The sequence below is a fragment of the Bombus bifarius genome, unplaced genomic scaffold, assembly GCF_011952205.1.
Source record: "Bombus bifarius isolate JDL3187 unplaced genomic scaffold, Bbif_JDL3187 scf7180000009200, whole genome shotgun sequence".
In the NCBI taxonomy this organism is placed as follows: Eukaryota; Metazoa; Arthropoda; class Insecta; order Hymenoptera; family Apidae; genus Bombus; species Bombus bifarius.
In genome coordinates, this window is record NW_022884965.1 from 4,225,524 (window position 1) to 4,249,999 (window position 24,476).

The 24,476-nt window shown below is 37.0% G+C and overlaps 1 protein-coding gene across 1 annotated transcript in view; it reads left to right on the forward strand.

Annotated features, from left to right (window-relative positions):
- LOC117214423 (probable G-protein coupled receptor 158) overlaps positions 1 to 24,476 on the forward strand; it is a 162,709-nt gene that overhangs the window by 75,117 nt on the left and 63,116 nt on the right. The window contains exons 3-5 of the mRNA XM_033460533.1: positions 4,494 to 4,617; positions 4,783 to 4,926; positions 20,844 to 21,044. Of these exons, the coding sequence (XP_033316424.1) occupies positions 4,494 to 4,617; positions 4,783 to 4,926; positions 20,844 to 21,044 (469 nt within the window). The remainder of the gene's footprint in view (positions 1 to 4,493; positions 4,618 to 4,782; positions 4,927 to 20,843; positions 21,045 to 24,476) is intronic.

Genomic DNA, 24,476 nt, shown 5'->3' on the forward strand with positions numbered 1-24,476 from the left:
TATTCAGGAATAAGTAGAGCAGATCTACTGTTAATCAGCCAAGCCCAATAACACAATACGACAGTAGAAGGAACGATCTTTTTGTTTAATTGAACAATAGAGAATTAATATAATAAGGAAGTTTTGTTCGAAAGAAATGATTAAAACGGAGGCACAACGTATAATAGCACTTCATAATAGCGTGAAACGTCCCATGTCCGCTTCTCTCGCCGTATAGCGAAGGCATCGCGTGGCTGGTTATTATTTTTCCGCAGTCTAGCAGAAGGTCCACGATTTCAAAACGGAAGCATAGTCATGCATCTTCACTGCTGGTATTCACGTTTTTATAATCCTTTGCCTTGCGGCGAATATTTTACTGTCAGACGCTTCGCGAACAATTCCCTTTTGTTATTTTCTTGGTCCAGTGGGAGCGTTCCTCGAACACGGTGAATTTAACTTCACTGAACGCAACTCGAGGAACGAAGGATTAGACGCTTTCGTTGAATGAAGCTAAAGAGCAATGGGATGCTTGATTAATTGTTAATTGCAGCCGGACGACCAAGTTGTCTCTCCTCGTGTTTAGCAAATACCCAGATTACGTACATTCGTTCCTTTTGCTGTTTAACCTTTCCTTCGTTTAATTAAAATTACAGTACGGATTTTTATACAATTCTTTATGGACCTAATTAAACAAATAGCGCTCAAGCAGAGGTTTCCTACGCTTGCTAAATATTCTAACGAGTATCGTGCCAGTGATTTATGAAAGAAAATTTATAGAATAAGAAATATAAAATAGCAATATAGTAAGGAAAATAAGATAACAATATGATAATTTGATAAATTTTGCAAGATGAATTTGTATTTAAATATGATGAATAAATATAATATGTAGCAATAGATGACAGCTATCGAGTGGTATAGTATCTGTATAGTAGAAAAGTTAGTAAAATCCATAGTTTGTCAATTTCGAATTTTCTTTTATCGCTTGGACATGTGACAGGTCTTCGTATAGTACGTGCATTCTATGCATTTTGGCAACCTTGAATTTTTTATAAATATTTACAATGCTTACATACATACTAATTATTATTCACATTCTTTAATCTAGTTTCGACAAAGAAAATATGTCTGAAATATGTAAGATTCTTCGTGATTTCAAATCACTTTCTGTCTAGTGAAGTCAGACTAGCGAGATCAGACAGATAGTGTTCAGACTAGTGAGATCAGGCAAGTAGTGTTCAGACTAGCGAGATCAGACTAGTGAGATCAGATAGGTAATGTTCAGACTAGCGAGATCAGACTAGTAAGATCAGGTAGGTAATATTCAGACTAGCGATATCAGACTAGTGAGATCAGATAGTGTTCAGACTAGTGAGATCAGGCAGATAGTGTTCAGACTTTTGATATATAGATATATTAAAATAAAATAAAATATGGTTAGTTTTTGGTTCAGTACATTCAGACATAAGTTAAATACAGTGAAAGTTATTTTAAATTAAATTTATATTAAGTGCAGTTAAGTATAATTAAATGAGGTTTTGAGTTAGGCCAGCTAAGTACGGTTAATTTCACGCAAATTTGGTGGTTTTGCAACGTTTGCAACTTGACTAAAACTAACCTTCAAACAAGAGAAAATGAAGCACGGCTAGGTCCAAGCTGCATTCCAGTTAGACGGACTGAACTAATTCCACCGCTATCATAGAACTGAGAGAACCGACACGCACGACCAACAAATAACTTTTCAACGTTACTGCGATAATAGAGCTAATAGCATACAACACCTAAAACATAACCTAAAACGAGCATATTCAAATTCTAGAAAACTGAAGATCAGATATTCCCTTTATTCGATGCCATTGCATTATTTCCAGTCGCATTATTCCGGGATAATTACCCGTTTGGAGTTGGAATTTTACGCGTAAGCTTAATTATCTCTTCTATTTCGATTTGTGAATCGACTGGACTAATTTCGATAATTGGCTCTGAAGTCGACGCATGTGTGCATAAACGAATCGAAATTTCACGATCAAGCAAGAAAATGCCTGACGCGTTGCAGGCTCGTGTCGCGTTCAGAATAAACGAACAAATCGAATTTGACTATCGTTCTGCAAGCAGACTGGAAAATTCTGCATTAGTTTTATCCTTCGAATCGAGGAAGTCAGAGTTTACAGAGAAAATGCACAGGTTCGTAATAATTGAATTAATTCGTAACTGGCCGTGAATACATGGAGTCTCGTTTCCACAGATTAGGTTAATTAGGGGAAATTGAGGTTAATTGGAAATCACGCTAAAAGAAGGTCTTTTCAGGATTCGCAAACTTCCACATTGAAAGACGATGGGATATTTTCCATGGAAAGGGATCGTTTTACCTGTTAAACGTTTGCAAAATAAAATTCATTTTCCGCATAAGGAAATTCTTCAGAAGAAACGCTACTGTGTTTTTCTTTGATTATTCGATATTTGCCAATTCCATTAATTAATTAAGTTTACATTGCACGGCCTGTAAGTAAATGACACGGTCGATACTCAATTAAGATCAAATTACGTGATGTGAAATTGAAAAATTGGTTTGGTTAATTAAAATTTATTCAAACAGCCAATAAGAGATCTCGAGAAGAACGTTTCAAACTGTGGAAAAATGTCAAATGTCCCCCTAACGATATCCAAAGCTTCTTCAAACGACAAGACAGTGATATACGCTTGGCAACTAACTCATTGCGTATTTTGTCATTAAGTGGTATTGACAAAACCCGCAATCACTTAGTTGCCAACCAGATTACAGACAATACCATCCTTTTTCACTCGTGTCTTATTTATTTGTCGAGAAATCACGTTCCAAAATCAAGACTGTCATCCACCTATTTATTATTCTACCTTCTGGTGTACTCGTCATCGCTAAGCGATTAATGAAGCCGCGATGAAAAATGAAAAATTAAATTTATACAGCAAAGTTTGCTCTGTCAGTGGCTACTGTCACCACGACTGATAACGCTCTTGACAAACTCGTGTCTGTTCTGTTACTACTGTAATGAATATTGCTGGTCCCGTTGCATACACTGGTTAGAACTCGCGTCTTGTCATTAGCGATACGGAGCACGTGCTTCACAGAGGCGAAGTAAATTGATCAACGCCCACGTTCCGTGGTCCATGTCGCGCTATAACAGGTATTTTATTTGAACAGGTGCATCGTGTCTGTCACAGCTACACGACACGAGAGCCAGTCAGGCTTTTTTAATGCGCGTGCATGAACGTTTGCAAAGTATACTGTTATGCGTTTCTGTGATCGTAAAAGTGCACATAAAAGGGGAGTTCAGAGTGAAGGAAATTAACAAGTGAAAAACAGCATTGAGAAATGGAAGAGGGAAATGGAAGAAGCGAGGGAAAGATGGAACAGCCTGAAGGAAAATAAAAGAAAACGAAAGGAAGGGAAATTTAGGAAAAGCGATGGAAAATTAGTAGGCAAGGGAAGGAAAATTGAAAATGAAGGGGAGGGAAATTTAAAGCTAACAGAAGGGAAATCGATCAATGGGAAATTTAAAGAAGAGGAAAGGGAAACAAAGGAAAATTGTGAGTTAGGAAAAACTAAGGAAAAGTAAGAGAGATAAAAGAAAATTAAGGGAAATCCGGTGGCAGGGAAACTGAAAGAAAATGAAAAAACACAGAAGATTTGAAGGAAAAGAGAAGAAAATAAAGGAAAATTCAAACGAAAAGAAAGGGAAATAATGGAAAATGAAAAGCTAACAATTCCTGAAACGTTGTAGATCTTTTTCCTTTTTCAAAATGAAATCTACATGAAAGTATTAAAATCCAAAGATCATAGTAAAATCAATAGATTCTATTACGAATCAGGCAATTTGTTCGTATAATTAGTTCATGTTATATATTCGACTCACGTTTACCAATTATACTGTTCAATCAGTCCAATTAATATATCCAAGCTTGTTTGAGTTATCATTTTTCTATACTCAATATATATTCATATATATAATCTTATTGAGTATAGAAAAACGATAACTCAAACAGATGACGTGAAAACATGTTAACTGAACCTTTCTATTTTCTTAACTCAATGCCGATATCCACTCTGAAAAATTAGCCTTACTTAAGTCTAGAATATCGTGTTTCAGGCAAGGGGATCCTCACTTTCAGAATAGACGTTAACTATGCTTTATTGTACAATAAAGCGATGCAACGATCAATAGCTTTACGCGTGGCATGCTTGGTCGTTTGACACTGCCGTCCATTATGCCGGTCACAAGCATGAATTTCGATAGGAATAACCTTGTCCTCTCTCCACTATGACTTTCAGTCAATTACCACTACCCTTTGGTTCAACCTGTCACAGCGAATAACCATTGCCACTTTGACTCTATCTACGTCCTGTCTACTTAGCAATTTATCTTCCTTCTTATTTTATATGAATACATTTTGTTAATTGTTCTTGAAAGATGGTTATGTGAAAAATATGTGTAGACAATCGTACGAATAATTTCATATTTTTTCTCTTTTTTCAGAGGGACAAGTGGAATAGACATTGATCTGCGCAGACTTGACATAGATCAGTGCCCTCTGCCACCAGGATCCACTCAATTGAACATCTTTGCAGCCAGTGACAAATGCAAGAAACGCACCACCGAGGTTAGTAGATTTATCAATAAAAATTGCTAGCTTGTATTATTGGTAAAATGTTAATATTTTAGTCGCCAAATTTTTGTTTCCTTTTTTTTTTCTTGTGTATCAGGTATTTAATATTTTATTTGGCATTGGACGAAGTTCACGTCTAATTGTAATTTTCAATTGCAGTGCATCGCCATCCCTGGACTTGGATTCCGTCGTGGAAGCTACCGATGCATCTGCAAACGTGGCTTTTATTACCCGGACACCAAGTCTATCAACCGGTACTACAATGGCACCGTGATCGAGGAAGAGTACGAGAAATTGATGATGGTAAGTTTTTCAAGCAAAAAGAAGTACTTGAAAATTATGTTATATTTTGTCCTTCATGCATTCAGTTGATAAGAATTGTTTATAAGATTCAGAAAGCACAGTTTGTGGATTCTACAACTATTCTAAACTGCTCTCACCCAAAAGTATCAAAAGGTTGCTTTACACTATATTTCAAATCATTATATTTTAGACTATCTTTAAAGTCCTGACAAATCCTCAACAATTCTTCTCTTGGACTATTCTTAAAAGTCTGAAAATATTCCCAACCATCCCCAGAAATTCCTTTCTTAAACTATTCCTAAAAGTTCAATAAAATGTTAATAAAAAAGCCTCGAATCGCTTAAAATTATCCTGGACAAGCTTGAGAAAAGAAGTATTCCAAATACCTTGACAAACTATGGCCATTCTTCAATCCGCTCTTAAAACCATAATGAATCTCCCTTAAAAACTGCTCTGCTTAAAACTATTTTTAGGAAAGTAAAAGAGGCGTTAAGAAATTCTCAGACTATTTTGAATCATCCAGAGAAACCGCCAAAAAAGAACTATTAATAATTTTCTCCAACTACTTTGAATTCTTCTGGACCTGCAAAGGAATCTCAGACAAATTACAAGACTGCTTCTTTACTGACAATTTATCAGTGTCTCGTGGCTCTGACTAAAAATCATGTACAAGGGTGAGCAGCCGGTTAATTCCAGGTCACAGAATATTCTTTCCTGCGAGGATCTTCAAAAGCAGCTCCGCTGTAAATCGGCTTGCCGGTTGCTCGAGGGTTCTTAGCCTGGTTAAACACCTCTGAATCCCTCCTTGTGTCTTGTTCCTCTGTTGATCAAAAACTTGGAAAAACTTCAGGATTGTGGTCTCTTGCTCAAAAGATGAAGAGAAGGAAAAATGGGAGGGAATGAGATAGCACGTTGCTTTTGGCATCCGGAGTTGCCTCTTTCTTCCAAGATCCAACTTCTCCACCTCTTCAGGTGTCTCTCAATGTTGAGTCAGGAATTTCGTGGATAGCTCTTGCACAGTTCTGAAGAGGCAGCGAAATCCACTACCAAGGAAAAAGAAACGCTTCAATACCCAATTAGAGCGTAGACACTGCCATTGTTCAAGTGGCTCCAGGTCGGTTTACGAGTAACATTTTTGAGTAAATGTTTGCAATAAAACATGCAGGCTAGCGAGAAGAAGAAATTGGTAGGGACGGTATTGTTGTAGAATAGACATTTTGTCAAATGGAATTACCAATTGGACATTTTGACAGTCATCGTGCTGAACCCACGTTGAGATTCTTCCAAGTACATAGAGAGTTATAGTTTGCTAATTATTATTGACTGCCTTCAGGAATCTCACAAATTACTCCTATAAATCTCTAATGGTAAATTATCAACTGGTAATTTTAATTGCTCTTAAATTTCTTCTAAATATTGGGTTTCACTCAGTTGCCAATCTAATATATAAGAATCTGTGCTCTTCGTCATCTTCTCTTCAGCCAATTTAGAAACTCTCAAATCACATATTAATGTACATCAGATATGAATAAAAATGTTTATTGGGCGTAGAGTTTTAAGGGCTTTAAATCAGGTCTCGCAGAGACTAGCGATTGCTAGTCAAGTTCCCCTAAGTCCACAAAAATGGACTCAACATTCTAGCAGTTCTAAGCTATCCGCAGTCTGGTTGCCGCGTTTCTCACTTGTCGCCATCAAATAGAACCCAAGGACTTTATATCGCCTACGACCAAGACCGGTGATTCCCTTTTGTCCCCAACGAAATACAGAACACGTTGCTGATTCGTCGATTCCTTTGAAGTATTCGACTAATCTCTGCTGAAACGAAAGTGCTGCACACGATCCACGGACCTGAAACAATTCCGGCACCTAGTTCCAACGTGGACGACCATACTATGTCGGTGTTAGGCGAACGTTACAGACCACTGAGTCGCCGAATTAGGCGACTGAAATGGGACAGTTGGTGATTGGTAGACAGACTGGGATCATGAGCTAACCTGCAGTTAATTTATTGCGGACGTAACTCAAAGGTAACATAGAATAATTTGGTCAGCTGGTTTCATCGTTGGCTTCTTTCAAGGTGGTTTCAATTAGGTTGGTTGTTAGACGTGTATGGGATTTATAGCTTGGTCTATGGATCTGAAGGGTTCCTCGATCGACTGATGGAGATGTAAGAAGGTGGTAAGTGGTAGAACATGAATTTTTATGTATTTAGTAGAAATTGAACAGTCAGACTATCACGATTGGCCATATCTCATAGAAATTTGGGTGATTTTAGATGCCCATGGATCAGACAAGACAATTCAGACGATGGTGGTTTCGTTTAATCACCAATTTTACATAATTGTGAACCTGCAAGCTCTCTCGTTGATGTTGCATCACTGGGACACCACGTGTCAGAAGACTGAAGTCTCTTTGATTCATTTGCACAGTCCTTTACTGAAACACACTTATATCTAATTAAATCAACCGAATGGAAATGGACTTTTAGACGTTGATTCGTACAAGGAATTTGCATACAGACAAAGAAAAATCTTACTGTATGTCAAACGCTTCGTTCACACTACGTTGATCCTTTTTAGCCAGGCAGTTGGCATAGAACTTCAAACATTGACATATTGTACTTTACCTATGTGGCGTTGATTTGTTGTTGATAGGTCGTTTGTAATTGTTGATAAATGACCAGGGATCGAGCGTTTCCATGAAAGGCTAATGCCTGAGAGTAATTAATGTGCTGAGAGGAAAAGGGCCAAATCTGTTGATTTTACGGTTAGTGTGAAAGGACAACCGCATTCGAGGCTGAAGGAGAAGTCGCTATTTTAATGAGCTCCATGCAAAGATGAACATAAATGCACATACTGTGAAGAGCAATATGAGAGAATAGTGGGATTTCTACTTGCTTTCGCTTAAGTACCATGAGAAATTATTGTGTAGGACTGCAGATGCTACGTTTATGGTTATGCACGTTTTAAACAATGAAGCTTGACGATCTTTTGGAAATGGCTAGGATTTAGGCTATCGGTTGGGAATTTTGCATATTTCGTGTTTCCAGTTCTTGCACGGTGAAATGTTTTTGGAATATCGTTGGCATTACACACAGTATGTTCATAATATTCTGAGAATAATTAAGTTTCTGAGTATTCGTTTCTTCATTTTTAGCTCAGATTGCGTTGTGTTCTTCTTAAATTTCTTGTGTTTCTGAAACAATGAAATTTTGTAATATTAATTCATCAAAAATTCTTCATGTTGTACACTATATATAGTATAATGAAATATTCTTGAAAAATTTACTACAAATCATTGTCTGATCAGATTTAAAGAATTGTTTAAAGAAACAGTATTTAAAAATTCACTCAAACTGTTACCACAAACGTTAATATTTCTCCACTATCAGCTACATATTTTTGAAAATTACTTTTTAACTAATTCTCTACAAGTTGACAAGCCTGATAACAAAATGCACCGTTTTGCAGTAATTTCAGGCTAATAATAGCGGCCTTGCCATGCATTAAAAGCCTCGACGACGCAATTTATTTTTACATCGCATCTTTCTCAACGACTTGCCACAAAGAAGAGGAAGAAGAAGAAGAAGAAGGAAAAAACACAAATTTCAAGGAGAAACCTCGCAACCATTTTTAGTGAAAGATCCATATCGTTGTTTAAATTATACGAAGGCAATCGGTCAGGATGGAGCCCTTGCAACACCGTGAAAGGAGAAATCACGCGAACTATGAAAATTACTTTATAGCAAACGCGATACAAAACTCGGCCTGGTTCTGTTCGTTCTCATATTTTCCATTAACCCGTCACGTAATCCAGAACTGCACGTCACAGACGACGTGAGCAGGGAGGGGAAAAAATGACCCAATTCTTCGTCTCAAACTTTACATTTTTTGAACGGCCATCTAATCGAGGGAACGTCAAACTCGCGTTAAACTTGAAACAATCGTTTCCTTTCTGTCAAAACCAAATAGCCGTGCCAATTTTACTCTATCCCGTATATAATCACACGTGTCTGCGTATTTTTCCGATATTTCTGTTAAAAAGGAAAATAAATAAACGCATGTCGCATGTACGACGGAAATGTAGCGAAAGAAATAAAACGAGAAACTTTCAATAATCCCTGGGGATCGATTGAAAGTGGAGATGGATAAGTTTTACTAGTTATTTAATAAATAAACATTTGTCAAATATTTTATGTCATAGAAATGGTATTTCCATAGGTTGAGCAATATTTTTCTCTAATATCATATAATATGTTCATATAATCACATTTTATATAAGAAAATTTAATATTTTATTTAATATTTCCATAACTTGGCAAAGTTATCCAACTATGGACAAATCTTGCTTTTAATTTAACAAACATTCATTTTCCAAGTATTTTACTTTGATATAATAGTTTCTTAAATATAATTTAATTAATATTTTACTTAATACAATATTTCTATAACTATAGCAATGTAACGATGAATAAGTTCCGGTGCTGGCCTAGTAAACGATTGTTTCTCAGATATTTTATTTAAATAATATTCGCGTGACTATAATTGAACAAGAAAAATGATTGTTTCAATTAACTGATAAAGAGTGGCAAGATAGTAGCGGAAAAAGGAAAAATTGAGAAGACTTTCGCCAGACGTGTAGAGCTTTCAAATTGTTGAGTCTATGATTAGACAAGGTGTCCCATAGAATTGCCACGTGCCTTTCCCGAATTAAAAAAAAAAATAAAAAGAAAAAAGACCGAGATAAAAATCTAAAAATAAAAGGAGCTTAAATGAGACTATTTTTTTCGCGAGTACAGCTATGTATAGGCTTTTTACAGATGCATTATTTTTTGGATCATAAATTTTGCGTATAAAGGTATTGCAGTGAGATGATGGGAAAGTGAGATATTTTGAGTCTCTAAATGCTTGATAATTTTTTTGAATCGAAAAGAGACTGATTACATAGCTTTTATTTGTTAGGTCATTATTTATTTAAACTACTGAAAATCTGTTCAAATTTCTTCTAAACCAGTTGCATGAACTTTGTTGAATAAACGTAAATAACATAAGTGGTCATACTAATCAGACACGCAAAAAGGAGTTCTATAATTTAAAAAATTACAAAAATTATATTGTAAATTAGTATAATATAAAGAAATCAAATGTATAATACGCACACCAAAAAAAAAAGAAGAAAATAAAACTACCTAGCAACGAGCTAACAATAACAACTGATATAGGGACACTGCAGGCTCCTGAATCATCGTAACGATCGTACGACTGCATTAAAAATTGGAGCAAGCCTTGCAACTTTACCCAAGAATCTCTCCATTCCGAAGAACAAGAAAGGAAAGAAACAAAAAAGGAAAAAACAAAACAAAAAGAAGAAGAAATTATCGTGTTGGAAAGCAATAGAAATTATTTCATTTATACAGCTCTACAGAGGCTAAATTAATCCCTGGAGAGTAGTAAAGGTAGGAAAAAAGTGAAGGGAAAAAATGCTTACGAAAGTATAATTTTTTCTCGTTGAATGAAAATGTGCGGAATTCCGTGGCAACGTGCCAGAGGAACAACTATCGTGCCCTCCATAGGGCCGTTTGCATGAAGCTGTGCTGTTAAGTACACGACACTAACGCTGGATATCGAGTTTCAGGTGATTCTTCGCTTGTTTTTCCGTGGCTCGTTTCTCAGAAACTTTTTCACGAAAACAACGGATACGAGTTTTGGAACGAAATCGTAGTTAGCAGCAGAATTCATTACCGAATCGCTATCCACGTTCAATCGTCCGTGACGAAAGTGAATTAAACTTGTGGATTGGAACCACGGATTATCGAGAACCCGTCATCTTAATCGACAGAAAATTATTCGAGCGCCCAAGAACCAGAATGCTTATCGTCCTCTTCGTCCGAGTGGTAAAACGAAAAACTTACTAGATTCCTTCGTAACTTCCGATAATATTCCCTAGACGCACGTATGCTGCCCTTTGGGCGCAGAAATTCCTTCGAGAACTTGAACGCGACGCAGCAGAATATTCCGTGGTTATTTGTGCTTGGTCGTGGTAAATAACTTGGCGTGACACGTGACTAGTTGGAAATCTATTCCAAGGATTCTGTGAACCTCATTACGCTTAACCCATTAAGAACCCATGACGCGTTAACGCAGCAGTTCATTTCTAATTTATTCCTGATTTATGTAGTTGCTAAATTCCAACGAATTTATATTGCACTAATGGAAAGCGATTACGAGAATTTATCCAATGTCTTTCCACAGTGAAAATTTCAAAGGTTAACATGTAAATCTCCATTACTAAAAAAAATTTAATCTTTTTCCCATAGAGAAACGCCTCAGGATGTCAGGGTCAGTTACGACCGACATTCGCCAAAGGTTAGATAGAAGAAAATGTAAAGATTATGGTCTTAATTTTTGGCGCTATAATAGTAAAACTACGACCGCGTATAAACATCTGATTAAAGGAAACTGGTAATTTTTGAATGGCTGACACGAGAAACAAAATTCCAAAGGTTAGGATTTATTGTGTTGGCAACTAAATGATTGCGGATTTTCTCATTAACCCGGAGGAACATTCCGATCTCTTTTCCATGAACAACACCTCAACATCTGTCACAAATCATTTGTGCAGCGATAGTTACGGCCAAGGTTCTCCATTTTGTGGCTGCTATTCGGTCAAACGCTATTTTTCACGAGCACCCTATACGGCCAGCGCATAGAAGCTTGGACAGTCTGTCGATTCGTTCGTTCCTTCGCGCGAAAATGGATATCGACAGCAGCCACGCTGTCATCCGCACTGTCATCCGGAGTTATGTGCCCGGTTTGACGAGCGCACCTGCGCCGGACGGCGAAACGATTTCCCATTGGCGTTTCAGCGAAACGTTATTAATTCGTCGACCCGTCGCATCGAATGGTTAGTGTGACGTATGAAATGAGATCTTTTCATCGACGACTCAGTCGGTAAGGCAGGTTCCTATCGTTCGGTCAATTGAACTCTAGGGATTTTCAAGATCGATCGATTTTGAATCGGCTGTATTCTTTTTTATAGATGCGCTTTCTTCGATTACCTTTCTAAGCACTGATATTTACTATGAGACCAGAATTCGGACATTGTACCATCGGTCAAGAGCATTTCCATCGTAAATGAGAAATTAACGATGACAAGAGAAATGATGGAATTTCACATTGAGATCCGGATCGTGTATAACCTAGATTTGTATTTAGGTTTCGTGATAAATTTAAAAAGAAACGAGGACCTACATGGTCTAGATCGCGCACAGTCTACATTTAGGTTAGTTTGGATTTTGTCAGATTAGACGGAAAGTTCGTTGCAAATACACAAAAAATGAAGAACAGTTTGTTCTGGTTTCTTCGGTACAATTTGAAACGAAGCTTCACACTCATTGCAAAACCTCTGGCAAAAATATAAAACCACATGTACTGATGATTCTATCCGTCACAAACATGTGTTAAACCAGGTCGCCATGTTCTCAAGAAAAAGCAATGTGTCATCGCACGCTAATAGCAACAGTTCCCATGTTTGGGAAAAGATGGTAAAAACAGAGCAGCTCTCTTGAGAGAAAAAGAAATTTCGAGAAGTATGCGATGCAAGACCATTCGATGCAGCCCCTCAATTACCGTCGTTGCGAGCTCTTCAGTTTCCTCTGCATAGACTTTTCCCTTTTTCCCCACCTTGTTTTGTTCCGGCGAAATAATACCTGAACAATAAACAGAACGATAAAACCAGTTGATTCGGCTTTGCTTTCGTCCATTTTCCTAGTTAGTGGACGTTGCCAGTGAAACGGGTCGCATAGACGTCACCAAAGGTATCGTTGAAAAGAATCATTGTCATTTGTTCGTTAATGTTCCCCACTATGTTTCTCGTCTTTATGATCCTCGTTTCTGTTTGTTTCTGGTGACTTTTTCTCGCTTTTGTTGTTCCCTCGTTTCGCTTGTTTCATCCAATTGGAAAGCTGCTATTTTCAGGCCTGACCTTTAGGCCAGAATGGGTAAATTGTGGGTAGATTGTGGGCTATTGTTGATTGACAATGGTTCCAGTGGAAGTTCGTTCTCTATTCTCTCACGCGGTTCTACCGTGAAAATTAAAACATGTATCCAAAATATATTCATCCGATTGAAGAATTTCATTCCACTTTACGTGATCTCAGCTTTCTTATAAAATTTGCTAACATCGAAGTATTCCAATGTTTACAGTAAGTTGCCAACTATTCGGAAATTGTGTTTGAATCGACCTTATAAAATTCTACTTTAGCTTCTATCCGTTCTTCAGCCGACAAGCATCAAGTTGTTTCATTCCTCGTTTCACTTAGAATTTCACTTATTTTATTTCACTTGGAATATTAAATCGTCCATATTAATCCTTTACTCCATACGTTAGATTCCCGGGCCAAATTCGCTCCTTGACCTGGAACCTTTAAACATAAATGGGATCTAATCCAAATCTGACTCAAGCCTTCCTTTATTCCCCACAACTTCGCTACAATCGAGATTGAAACTTCCAAAGAACCAGAATTCTGTACGGTATTAAGACTACACAGCTTTCTGGGGTCCACCCTATAATTGGGTTCTTATTCACTTCTTAACCGGAATTTATAATAACTCAAAGCCCATTCAGATTCTTCCTTGTTTCACGTGACTGCTCACTGTAGTTGTAAAATCTCTGAGAATCGGAACAACGAAGGGTGAAAGGTTCGCTTGCCCCTTTTAAAATTGTTACAGGACTAATGACACAGAAATCTGGCCTGAGCCTATTCTCATGAACCTTCTTCCCAACTTCCTATCCAATTCAGCTTATTCTCTGGAAATCGGAAGTTAATTCCTACATGCGAGAATATTCACGATTCCATTTACCATATCGACTGGTAATTCCTATTGGTCGGTGCAATTCACCAAAATCAATTGTCAATTCGTCGACGTCTCCTCGACAGTCAGGCTCTCACAGAAGTCTCTTCATCGCGCGATGCTTCGAGCTTCAGCGCTACGACTACGTACAGATCAGAGTTGGCCAAAATTTGTAACTCGTAATTGTTCCTAGAAATGTTGCAGATTTCGTGGATTCTTGTAAACTCGAATGATTTATTTGCAAAATACGTGGATAAAGATCTGAGATGTTGGACGATCCTAAAATTGTAATTAATCTTGCGAAAGTCGAGAAAATCACTGTGTCAGTTCTAGCCTTCATCCTCCACTGTTATCATTCGGTCGAGGATGAGCTTTGGTCAAAAATTCCAAACTATTTAATTTATATTTCATAAAAATGACTAACAATTGTTGCTCCGTAGGATACAAAGTACAATGTAAAAGGAGATACTGAAGAATTCAGTGAGACACTCAAGAATCCGGTGACCTAATCGAAAATCCTCAGTGACCCATTGATATCAATTAAGAGCTGATGGAAGCTGCGATGTCTAATTTCTGAGAGATTAATGGGACGATAGGACGAAGGTATCTGATCGTCGACGATCCATCGCTAAAACCTCCCCGTAGGTTAGATATCTAGCTAGTTAGAGTGGAGACCGCGGTGGCCAGGCCTCTCGTCATCGTCGACAAGCGAATTCCAATCAGAAAGCAATCAGCGGTAGCGCAGGGTATGCGTCGGTTTGCGTTAAACTTCAGTCAGAATGCCTGGGACGTAATCAGAAATGACACGCTGTCATAGTGAACAGACACACTAAGCTTGCAATATCGAACGATCACCGACCAGCCAGGGCCACCGTTCGATTCCCGTGTCACCTCTGTCTCCAATCCACCGTGTCTTTCTGACGTGCAATCTCATCGGCTGACGAGTACCTATGACAAGCGAACCATTGCTACGAGAATTTGCTATCCATCTAAGCGAGACTCGTGGATCAATCTTGTCAGATTGAAACTGTTCAAGACCCCATACGATGCACACAGTCTTACCAATATTTGTCTACCAGTGTAGCTGTAGATATTTTTCTCATCATCGAACGTGTTCTTGGTGGAAAAATAATGTAATGAGTATGCGTTTATCGATTGGATGATTTTAATGGACGTTTTTCACTGAATAATATAAAATAAAATGAACTATGGAAGGAGGTAAAGATCGGAAGGATTTGTTAAGACTGAAGATGGATAGTTGATGAAGAAGTGAAATTGATAGGACACAGATAACAGTGTTAATATTGTGATAAGTAATAGTTTTATAATTACAGAGAGGGTGAGCAAATAATTAAGCACAAACAATTTTGTTAATGTGATTAACTGACAGTTTTAAACTTGGAAACTGCTGCTATCTGAAAGATGAGAAACTTGTCATATTCTTCCTCTGTAGTCTTCTATTTGATAAAGTATACTTATTTTGGAATACCATCCAAGGAAAATATATTTCTTAGCTTGTTACTTGTTCCTAACTATTATTAGCATATTCTGATTCGTGGAGAATCACAGAAATCATTTTTGTAAAATTTCAATTATAATATTATTCCTTTATATTCTTCACTCATTGTAGTATAAAAATAATATTGTGTGTTAAAATCTACTTAAATCCCTGCATGGGGTGTAAAGATACTCGGTTCTATCATTTTTCTTTCCTGTTCCATGAAAGGTAACCACTGTTTGACCATAAACTGCTTGTTCCACTGACGTGGCCACCTGTCGACCGAAGGGGCGAGCTGTTCTACTGATTGATCCACTTGTCCGACCATACGCGACCCTATTCTACTAATCCCCGTCACTTGTCCGATTCTAATCGATTTTTTCCCCTTGTACCGGCCAGGAACATCACTGTGGATTATCAATTAATCGACCAAACGAACCAGAAAACCATTTAAACCGCGCTTCGTTGAATTCTAATCACTTTTGCCAACTTCCCAAAGCATTGTCGTCCTAATGTTATTTGAATTATCATTATTCATGGCATTGCGGAGTCAACGGTTCGGATTCTATACGTAAGTGTATTGTTAACGTAAATTATTTCGTCGTTTCGGCTTGTCACAGATGTTTACAACGCGTTGAGCGCGAAGGTCGCACGAGTGATTGACCCATTTCACTGGTGAATGCGAAAGTTGCCACCTCTCGTCGATTTCCATTAGGTGACTTACGCTGTCCGCTTCTGCTCCGCCTGTTTGCACCTCCCAATGCTTTTTAGCAGCTGCTTTTATTCTTTTCTTCGCGTTTCGACCAGCTCGAAATTTTCCTGACAATTTTTTATTCGAAATTTTTGTGAAATTTATTGTTATCCGTTATTGTTATTGCTGCTATGTATGGTTTTGCATCGACAGGATAGCGTTACAATTTTGGTTCGTGAATTTTAATAAAATTTCAGAGAACACAATATTATTTTTATTATTGTCACGTGACTCTGATTGCGTTTAGGCAAATTCGTATTTCCATGAACACGACTAAATAAAGAGAGTTTAATTGGGTCCGGATGAAGGGAACAATCGTCCAGATTAACATTTAGCTAAAATTTGTCTTCTTTCTGCCTGATGGACAAATTAAAATTAATAATATTTGTGAGAAATAAACTTTATATAAACTAATTATTTTTTGCACGAAAAAATTCCCAGATATTTTCCATACAATTCTATATATGACAGGCAAATTTTAGACCAAAATCTCTTGCACTTTTTCCAAAAGAAAATCCCAGATTTTCCAACTGTTCGAAATGCCACGTGGAACGATTTCTGCTCGATCGAACAGCCTCCAATTTAATAAACTTTCACAATTTCTCCGTAGAACAATAATTAATCACCGGTCCAATTCTATTTTCCGCCTGATAAACTAATTCTACCCTTTAATAGTTTCAGATAGAGAATTGGGTGTCTGACTGGCGTTTTATACATCTCACAGCTATTTTCCACTCTATTATCCCTCTTTGGAATTCTATCCGCTTAAAAAAACAAGCTCTTAATTAACTTGGCTACACGGTTTCGAAATGTTACACCAGTTCAATTAAGAGTAAATTTCGTTCCGTTCGCGGACGTGTTAATAATCTGGCTAACGAACTCGACACGATCCGAGGGATTAAAATTGCAACAAAGCTCGCGTTCAAGTGCTCGTAGTCTTATTACAGCGTTGAACGGAAACAGGCGGCGAACGCAGACAGACAAGTGAAAGTGTCATACACCAACGTGGATAGTAATATCTGTTTATTGAAAGAATAATTAAAAACATTGTCCAAGAAGAAAAATTAATTTCTTTCATGAAATACTTTCGCTTGAATATAAAGATCAGCGAAGAGAAATATAGCGAATTATAATAAATTGTTTCTTGCAGTGGAATAATTTTCGTATTTGATGCTCTGATAAATAATTTTACATTGTTCAAAGTATCTTCTTATTTCTTTTTTTTTTTTAATATTAGAAGTTTTTATAGAAACCTAATTTATTTTTTACTTTTTTTAAGAACATCCTGTCTTTAAATTTGCAAGAATATTTTTTCTTTTATTTATTTATTTTTTTGTAGTGGAATAATTTTCATATTTGATGCTCTGATAAATAATTTTACATTGTTCAAAGTATCTTCTTATTTCTTTTTTTTTTAATATTAGAAGTTTTTATAGAAACTTAATTTATTTTTTACTTTTTTTAAGAACATCCTGTCTTTAAATTTGCAAGAATATTTCTTCTTTCATTTTTCTCTTTTCTTTCGTATGCATACATTGTTATCTAAATATCGTACAATTAAATATGGAGAACTTCGTAACAATTTGCATTGTTTATCGTGTGTAATAATCAACAGTAAACATGGCAACAACTTCATGAAATTCTACTCTCTGTAATTCCAAACAACTTAGACAAGGTTTCGCCTGTATACTCGAACAATTATGCTAGGAAGCAGTTGGAATTCATGACAGACGTACGGTATGCCACTTCGTAGACTAATTTAATTATTAGCTTGGCAAATATGAGACGTGTCTCTGGAGTTTGAATTTGTCTGGCTAATGCCACACATGAAATTTCATTCTGCTAATAAATTATTATCATCTGCATTAACATGAGCTACGAGATATAAATGTGCAAGATATTCTTTTTCAAAATTTGTTTTATAGAAAAAGTACTCTTTTTTCGAACGTGCAATTTTTCGAAGTTGGAGTTGCTGAAATTTGGAATTGAAAATTTCTGCAATATGGCACTTGGAATTTTTGAAATTGCGAATCATAGAATTTCTGAAATATGAAACCTATACTTGCTGGAATTTGAAGCTTCAAACCCTTGGAATCTGTAATTTGGAATTTAGAATGATGGAAATTTGAAATTTACAGCTTAAAGTCGTCGCCTTTCGAATGGTCTTCTCTTCAGAAAAGCTAAGTTAACGAAAACTTTCAGTGAAAATTTGGAAGCTTCGAAAATTTAGAATTTTCATCGAAAATAAAATTTTAGAAAATTTTAGAGAATTTCTCTTTTCGCAATTCCTAGGAGCCGAAGGTTTTCATTCTGTGGAAATTCCAAATTCCAGAGGATTTTCATTTAAGAGGAAAATTCGAAATTTTCTTTGGCAGGGATATTTCCCTTAAAGAAAAATTTGAATCAAGAACCATTGATAGTTTCAAATTGCAAAATCATTGAAACGATTCGTGCCACTAAATCAGTAGATCAGTAAAAAATGTAAGTAGCAAATAAATTTCCTATGAAAACAAATATCGTAACACGTGAAATAGAATCTTGTCTTAGCATAAACATGTTATTCTGCAATGAGACGCGCCATAAGGTTCCATTCACGACGCATGGAAATGGCAACTGGGCGTAGTTAGCTTGACCCTAACATCCTAAACCATAATGGCATCGCCGTTGATTTGTGATATCGATAAATTCTCCTGAACTTAAGTCACGAACGTGAATACGATTTACCACGTTATGATTTGTAGCCATACGGATTTACGCGGAAGTAATCATGCATATTTGGTCGCTTATGGCTGAAGAAATTTGTTCCGATGGCGTGACACACATTTGTTTCCATGACACCGATTTTGACATTGGCCGCTAATGAACCGTCCGGTTGGTTGGCTCGTTGAATTACGGGCTATCGATGGGATTAAGAATGTGGCGAATAGCCGTCGAATGTTAATCGATTCGATTGCCGTATGGCCGCTTACAGCAGCATTTATGTGATTTACGACCTGTACGATTCCACTGAAACCTTCCTCCATGGAATACGAATCTCTCCTTTAGAAATACAGGTGTTGTTCGAGAAGTTTGGAAGAAACGTGTGTAGCAAAATGGCACTAAAATAACTTTTTGTTAAACAGTGCGTATTTCGAAGTTAGAAGAAATTAATTTATCGAGATACCATCAAATATTTCTCATGTGTGGAAAATGTTTTTATACAGTGTTTTATGGAAAGGTATTTTTTTAATATTCCTCTGATGGCGTTTAAGTGTTTCTTAATATCGAATATCCCCATATTTATCCATAAACCAGCAATAAATTTGTTAACAAGTTCGCTATTTTTGTATGTTCTTCTATATTTAACTTGTTCGCTTTAAACGATATCCAGATATTTAGAAAAATAACGTAACCGCAATGAGAGGAGCAGAAAATACAATAAGATGTACGGAAAAATAAGAGCCACGAAATCAGAAGAATTGTCAATTTTTCACTCTTGAAAGACAGCATAAATCACGCTCTTTCAAACCCATTTTGTTTCACGTCGATACGTCGCTCCGTTTTCGAGATATCCAGCTTTAAAGTTTACCATTGATGTGCCGCTAAAATCCCTGAAAGTAAGCTTCACCTTCCACTCCTTCCGGGAAGTGCGTACGCGCGACCTACTGTATAGTAAAAAAACCCGCTGGCTCAGCGCCCTTCAATGGCAACCAGTTGGAGGAGCTTTAGGTCAGTGATGCGGCTGAGTGAGACAGCGCTAGTGCGCAAAAGAGAGGTCAGTGACGCACGCGAGTGAGACAGACGTTGCAGTGCGTGCGAGTGAGACAGACGTTGGAGCGCGTGCGAGTGAGACAGACATTGGAGCGCGTGCGAGTGAGACAGACGTTGCAGTGCGTGCGAGTGAGACAGACATTGGGGCGCGTGCAAGTGAGACGGACGTTTGAGCGCGTGGACAGAGGTTGAAGCGCGTGGAAGAGAGATAACGCTAGCGCTCACCAAAGTGGAAATTCGAAACAAAAAATTGTAATAAAATACAAATTATAAAAAATATAATATATTTCTGACGTAAAATTCCGAATTGCTCATAATTTTGACCAATATGAAATTGTTATTTGAATAATAATAATTGTGCTTGGAATTGGAAAAATATATTTATCGTATAATATGACACCAATGGGCAAAATAGAAATGCAAAATAGAATTTTTAGTAAACTCTTAATAAAACGATGGTAGACATTTTTGGATTAAAATATTATTTTTCATATTTCTTGATACTGTACTTTTTGTATTTTTTAAATATTTTCTCCCAGTACTTTTCTCGTGTCCTTTTCCACAGCGGATTATTCGAACACTATATTCGTTGGCTTCCATGAAAACGTGTATTCTATGGTATTTTAAATGTAGAATTTTAAATTGCACACAGTATTTAATCCATTTTTAGCAATGTGAAAATGGAGGAGATCGTGTAATTAGAACCCTGATTATAATACAATGTAATTTCTCATGTTACATATATGAATATGTAGATAATACTAGTACGTGTAAAATATAAATCTATAATTTTTTATACTTTTGACATTTTTTAACATATCATTCAAAATCCATTTCTACCTAATTTTTCTAAAAATATTATATTCCACGTACAATATTTCTGACATATAATTCCAAATATAATAATTAATTCTTTTTTTTTTAATTTTCCATTTCTACCTTCTATTTCAAATATAATCATCCTTTTTTTTCTAGTTTTCTATCTTCTTTCAGTCTCTATTTTGCATTCCAAGTGTACCATGACAATCGATTTTTCTAATTTTCTATTTGGATGTCTTATTTCTAGGGTGAAGAGAATCAGTACGACGTGAATGGCGTGTTCGAGTGTCTCCCCTGTGCTGAGGGTTGCGAGTCCTGTGAGGATGATTCACCGTGTGTGGTATCCTTGAACTGGTTGATGAGAACTGCTATCCTCATCCTGGAATGCTGCGTCATCGCCTGTCTGCCCGCTGTCGCCCTTTTCACTTGGAAGTATGGCAAAGTGAAGGTAAGGAGCCTAAATGCTTTTCCACGATCCAAATCCTTTCTTACGCTTTGAATATTTTACAGAGGCACTTTTCTACAGTCAGCGAAGGCCGGATAATGAAATTCTATAATATCGTTGAAATTTTGATCACATATTGATTCCAAGTTCTTATCGATGCAATAAGTATTCAAAGGAAGACTGTATCTGAGAAACGATATGGTACTAAAAGCATATATTCTATTATCAGCACTTTCCATTATAAATAGGCTCTAAACTTTTATTTCAATAAGGACGTTAAAAGAGATTGAGGAAATTTTTCATGGAAACTAAAATTAAATTATTGTAATATTATAATGAAATTTCAATAGGAACATTTGTGCTTTTAAAATGGAAATTCATAACTGAAAGTTCTTCAGGCGGATAACTGTTAATGGAAAGTTCTAAATTTCAAACTTTAAATGCATTTTATAAAATGTTCGGTTAAAATACATTTCCATTGTTTGAAACAGGCGATTGGTAACAAAATTCTCTGCATAAAACATAATTTACACAAAAGGGTGCATGCTTTTAAAATGTATCCGAAAATTTAGGTAACAAGGAAGCTAATAAATGTAACGACAGACAGAAATCTTATCATTTGGAAAAACAGATGCATCTATTGCTAATGGAAAATGCACAGAAACATATAAAATTTTCCAAATTCAGTATTCTCTGCTATTCTGAATAAGTGAAGCAATCTTTCACCTATGTTGCATTTTTCAAATTAATTTTACACAGATATCACTAAATCCCAAGATTACTATAATACTTTCAACCTACAGCTAAAACAGTTAGTCTTCAGTTTCAGATTCTAGCGTATCTTCTTTTTTTGCTGCCAAGATTCGAACTGCTTCTAAATTCTCTCTGATTAACAACTTCTGAGCACCAACTATAGATTTAAAATAATCTAGAATCCCCTTTGATGTCAGCTCCACCTTCTTTCTGCAAGGTCTTTGAAATGGTCTGGGGAGAATCCCATTGGGAGGGCCTGTCCACCATCAAAAGGTCCTTTAATCCAAGCCAACTAACTGCCCTAAACGCAGTTGAGGCAACTTCTGTCGAAAGAATCAACTACCAAAGGCTAACCTACCTCCGCTTCGAAATTAATTAACTCAGGTCCAAGCTGCCTTTTCAACGCGATTATCTCAATGCGGCTGACTCGTGAATCGATCCTTTATCTGTTCTCAAATGCAGATTACATCTCTGCATTGCAAAGTTGCGGTGCAGTTCACCGTATAAGCCGGCATTGTTCCCTGGTTTGTCTACATTCCCTTATGGTTGTGTCGTGCACTTTAATATATACTTTTAATTTGATGTTTTGTATAAACAATATGTGAAACTGTTAAACGAAATCATTACCGCAAAATATAATTCACCCCTTAAGTAATTTTTACGCTTCTTTGTTTTGTAAGTAGTGAACATTAGTCCCCGAACTTGGAAAAATGCATGGTGGACAGCGTATAGGTTGCTTGGCTAAGTGTTAATCGAAGAAGGTTCGTGTCTTTTGACAGCTAAGCAAAGAGACGTTTCACTGTTTCATCCTTATCTATGGCCCAAGATTCTATTGCCCAAGATTCCAATATCCCAAGATTCTATGGCTCAAGATGGCCCAAGATGGCCCAAGATGGCCCAAGATGGCCCAAGATGGCCCAAGATGGCCCAAGATGGCCCAAGATGGCCCAAGATGGCCCAAGATTCTATAGCGCAAGATTCTATAGTCCAAGATTCTATGGCCCAAGATGGCCCAAAATTCTATGGCTCAAGATTCTATGGTCCAAGATTCTATGGATCAAGAATCTATGTCCCAAGATTCTATGGTCCAAGATTCTATGGTCCGAGATTCTGTGGTCCAAGATTCTATGGCCCAATATGGCTTGAGATTCTATGGCCCAAGATTCTATGGCCTAAGGTTCCTATGTCCCAAGATTCTATGTCCTAAGATTCTTATGTCCCAAGATTCTATGGCTCAAGATTCTTTGGTTCAAGATTCTGTGATCCAAAATTCCTCTATCCCAAGATTCTATGGCCCAAGATGGCTCAAGATTCTATGGCCTAAGATTCCTATGTGCCAAGATTCTATGGCCCAAGATGGCCCAAGATTCTATGGCCTAAGATGTGGCCCAAGATTCTATGGCCCAAGATGGCTCAAGATTCTATGGCCTAAGGTTCTATGACCTAAGATTCCTATGTCCCAATATTCTATGGCTTAAGATTCCTATGTCCCAAGATTCTATGGCTCAAGATTCTGTGGCCTAAGGTTCCATGATTTAAGATTCCTATGTACCAAGATTCTATGACTGCCTAAGATTGCTTGACACGTTCTCTTGTCTTCTTTCATTCTCATACTTGTGCTAACTAATTAGTATCCCGTGTATAATGTCCCGCGATAATTCTATAAATTTTACTCAAGTGTCATTTTTGAACCTTTTTTCGTCGATTTTTTCTACCTTTTGCTAACCGATTTAGGAAATTATTTGGCAAATAATTGGCAAGATCCTGACCTAGATCAGAAGAGCTTGGCACAAGGATTTCAGGTAGCACGATTTTGAGGAACAGTTAAGACGGATTTTTCCATATGGAGATGAAAAACAGATGGGGGCAATAATCGCGTTGAAATGTCCAACTTTGGCCGCTTTTCCATTCCTGTCTCGATAATCGAATCCTGGCTAACGAATCCTGTTCTGTTCAATTACCCAGCGTAATTAAAGGGAGAAAAAGGTGAATCTGTAGGACGAACTGTAAATCGCTGCTACGTTTTTCCAATGGCGTGTCCTTGCAACTATCGTGTACCCTCGATGATTGTTCGTTTGGCGTTCATATTTTCGGAAAATAACGCGTTACCAGACAAGGCAACGTGTTCCCGCTGCCGGAAATTAAAAGCCTGATCTAACCAACGAAAAATAGATCGCCTTTGTTTTTGGTTTGGCTAGGATTTTTCAGATGTGGGGACAGGGTTGGAAAAATATTTGTTTGTAAACATGCGTGTGATGGAACTGTTTGTTCGAAAGCCGTTTCGTGGCATTTGTTATAAAAAAAAAAAGAAGAAGAATAAAAATAGAGTGGAATAAGAGAAAAGTGGAAGAACAATTCCATGAACGTACACTCTGTACATTCTACAGATATTTCCAGCGAAATATCCCAACTCTTCAAGGTGTCTGGATTTTCTTAACGAATTCTATCGATAATTCCGTAAATTCTAAAAGCTTCAGATTCGTGTCAGGATGTTTATCCGTCAATTTGAACGAGAATAACAGCGTTGCTTTGCAATCACGTATCGAGGTTGAGCCATCGCAGGGCTAATAAATTCCCTTTAATTAACCGGAGACGGGCCGAAACCTAAACTACGAACTCACTTCCGGCAACTATCGCCTCCAGTTGTTACGGAAATTTATTACACGAATAGCCCAAAGACAG